The sequence below is a fragment of the Lampris incognitus genome, chromosome 3 (genome assembly GCF_029633865.1).
Source record: "Lampris incognitus isolate fLamInc1 chromosome 3, fLamInc1.hap2, whole genome shotgun sequence".
Classification (NCBI taxonomy): Eukaryota; Metazoa; Chordata; class Actinopteri; order Lampriformes; family Lampridae; genus Lampris; species Lampris incognitus.
Window position 1 is genome coordinate 111,760,966 of NC_079213.1, and position 2,331 is coordinate 111,763,296.

Consider the following 2,331-nt stretch of genomic DNA (forward strand, 5'->3'; position numbering starts at 1 on the left):
AATTAAACAAAGAACGTCACTTATCGTCTGCTAAATTGTCCTTATAAATATTAACAAATCTGCATCGTACATACTGACCGGACATCAATTTACTTTGTTAAAATCATTGAAAATTAGAACAAAATTAAGTACACCTATACTACAACTGAAACAGACACAAGTTGACATTATTAGCCACGAGAACAAGTTGCCATTGGTGTGGCTATTAACTGTCAGTTCAAACTTAATTTTAGCTGGGAAATACTGTCAGGTTTTTTTTAATCAACAACTATACTGACGACATTGCAGATGAATAACTATCTTAAGTCTAATAAATCAAAACAGGTACAGAGCCGGAGGTAAGATGACAGCGGTTTGGCAAGGAGCACCGAACTCCATCCCCAGGTTGGTCGTTCAAGTTATCAGCAGTCAAATTTCCACCTAATACCATGGCACCTCCTGGAATCTGAAATGAAACAAAAATTAAATTGGAAAGTGCAGCTGAAATTAGTGAAAGAGTTTAAGAAGTGTCCCTGGAGCAGGCATGCAATATGTGTTGCTCAGGCAGGACATAAAAGCTTGCCTTGCAGTTGATGCAGGTCCTTCTTTATCCCTGCTGTCCATAAATACATTTGTCCCAACACTGAGATTCAGTAGGTTTGTTTTCAGTAATATTTAAAGTCTACACGTATCAGCAAACTTGGCACATATGAATGAATAAATTCAGAGATAAGGAAAAGAAAAAAACCTTTTAAAGGCCCACTCGACATGTCACGCATTCTTGGCCAAGATGAGTGCTAGCAAATGTAGCTGCTACTGCTACTTCTTCATGTAGTACTATGAGAGGATTGTTATTTATATACATTACTAGTAGGATTACTTTTTGTATGTATCATCCTGATATTCTTGCTATTAGCAATCTATGATGCCTGCTGGTAAAGAATTGATCTGCTGACTGCTAAGCCACTGTGGATAAATGACACTAAATGAGTAAATGTAAAGGTAAATGAGAACATTATGGTTTGGAGCTAAAAGCTTCGAGGGAATTCATCTACTCGGGCAGCAACAGCAACCCCACATTTACAGAAATGTAACCCATTACGTTACAGATTACTACAGTAGTATGTACTGGGATGTATATCTGTAGCATCTGTCTACGGACGAGACGTATAGCGACAGGCATAGATATGCAGTGTATATGGAGATGCATAGTTAATTACAGTATAGTTGTGACAGATACTTAATTACATTTTGAAAGTACCCTTCCCATCTCCTTTTCTCTCTCTCCCCCTCATCAAAGATCTGATCTCCTCTCGATGCTGAGCAGCTCCACTTCAAAGATGAGCGTCGCTCCCCCTGGGATCTTGGGGGGGGCTCCCCTGTCTCCGTATCCCAGCTCCGAGGGGATGACCAGCTTCCTCTTCTCCCCCTCGCACATCCCCAGCAGGCCTTGGTCCCAGCCTTTGATCACCTGCCCGATGCCCAGGGTGAAGGTGAAGGGCCTGTCCCGCGGGACGCTGCTGTCGAACTCCGTGCCGTCCTCCAGCTTGCCGGTGTAGTGCATGTTCAGCACGTCTCCCTTGCGGGACTTGACGGGGCAGCTGTCCACCCGCTTCTTGATGCCGATCTGCAGCTTCTTCTTCTCGCCTCCGCTGACCGACAGCGGGCCGACGTACATAAACGTCACCGCAAGCAGGAAACACACACGCATGGCTACGGCGGCACCTCTTTGTGGGTTAAATGAGGGCGGTGGGGGGACCTGATAGCACTGGCACACGGTAAAATCTGTGCAAGAAAGGGAAGTGGACTTTCTACCGACAACGGAAGTGCGTGTCGCGTAAACCGGAAGCTGGTCCAGCCAGCAAATACAACCGACCCGAAACATTCCAGTCGTCTGTTACGTTGTCACGCCAGTCGTCGCCCCCCCCCCCCCCCCCACCAAAGCGAAGGAAACACACTTCAGAATGATGAACAACATATTATATCCCTCCAGAGAACTACTTAGATCACGGTTTGGATTTGACGATAATATATGTTCGTTTGGTGAAAATGACGTAGAAGCTACGGACCATGTAGTTTTCTCACGCGGTGTGGCGCTTGTGTCCTGGCTTGACAGTCACAAATGGGTAAAGCAAAGGATTTTGTCCTTCCCAGCTTGGATTTCTAGACACAATGTAACATTTGGGTAACACTTTAGTATGGGGAACATAAAAAAACTTAATTACTAGTGAATTAGTAATGATCAAGATGCCACTTTAGTATGGGGAACATATTCTAAGTAACAACTTAATTACTAGAGAATTACTAATGATCAAGATGTCACTTTAGTATGGGGAACATATTCTAAGTAAC

The 2,331-nt window shown here is 44.0% G+C and overlaps 1 protein-coding gene across 2 annotated transcripts; it reads right to left on the minus strand.

The window, feature by feature from the left end:
* Positions 1 to 305: 305 nt before the first annotated feature.
* Positions 306 to 1,814, minus strand: fkbp2 (FKBP prolyl isomerase 2). 2 transcript variants are annotated; one of them, XM_056277321.1, is made up of 2 exons: positions 1,228 to 1,814; positions 306 to 445 (listed from the first exon to the last, which is right to left on the minus strand). In XM_056277321.1, the coding sequence occupies exon 1, from the start codon at positions 1,688 to 1,690 to the stop codon at positions 1,274 to 1,276; it is 417 nt and encodes a 138-aa protein (XP_056133296.1). In that variant the 5' UTR covers positions 1,691 to 1,814; the 3' UTR covers positions 306 to 445; positions 1,228 to 1,273. The 2 variants fall into 2 exon arrangements, with proteins under 2 accessions (XP_056133296.1, XP_056133297.1); XM_056277322.1 differs by having other exon boundaries at positions 308 to 445; positions 1,241 to 1,814.
* Between the last annotated feature and the right edge of the window lie 517 nt (positions 1,815 to 2,331).

Excerpts from the sequence above, each read along its gene's own strand:
- fkbp2 (XM_056277321.1), bottom strand. The coding sequence starts at position 1,690 with ATGCGTGTGTGTTTCCTGCTTGCGGTGACGTTTATGTACGTCGGCCCG.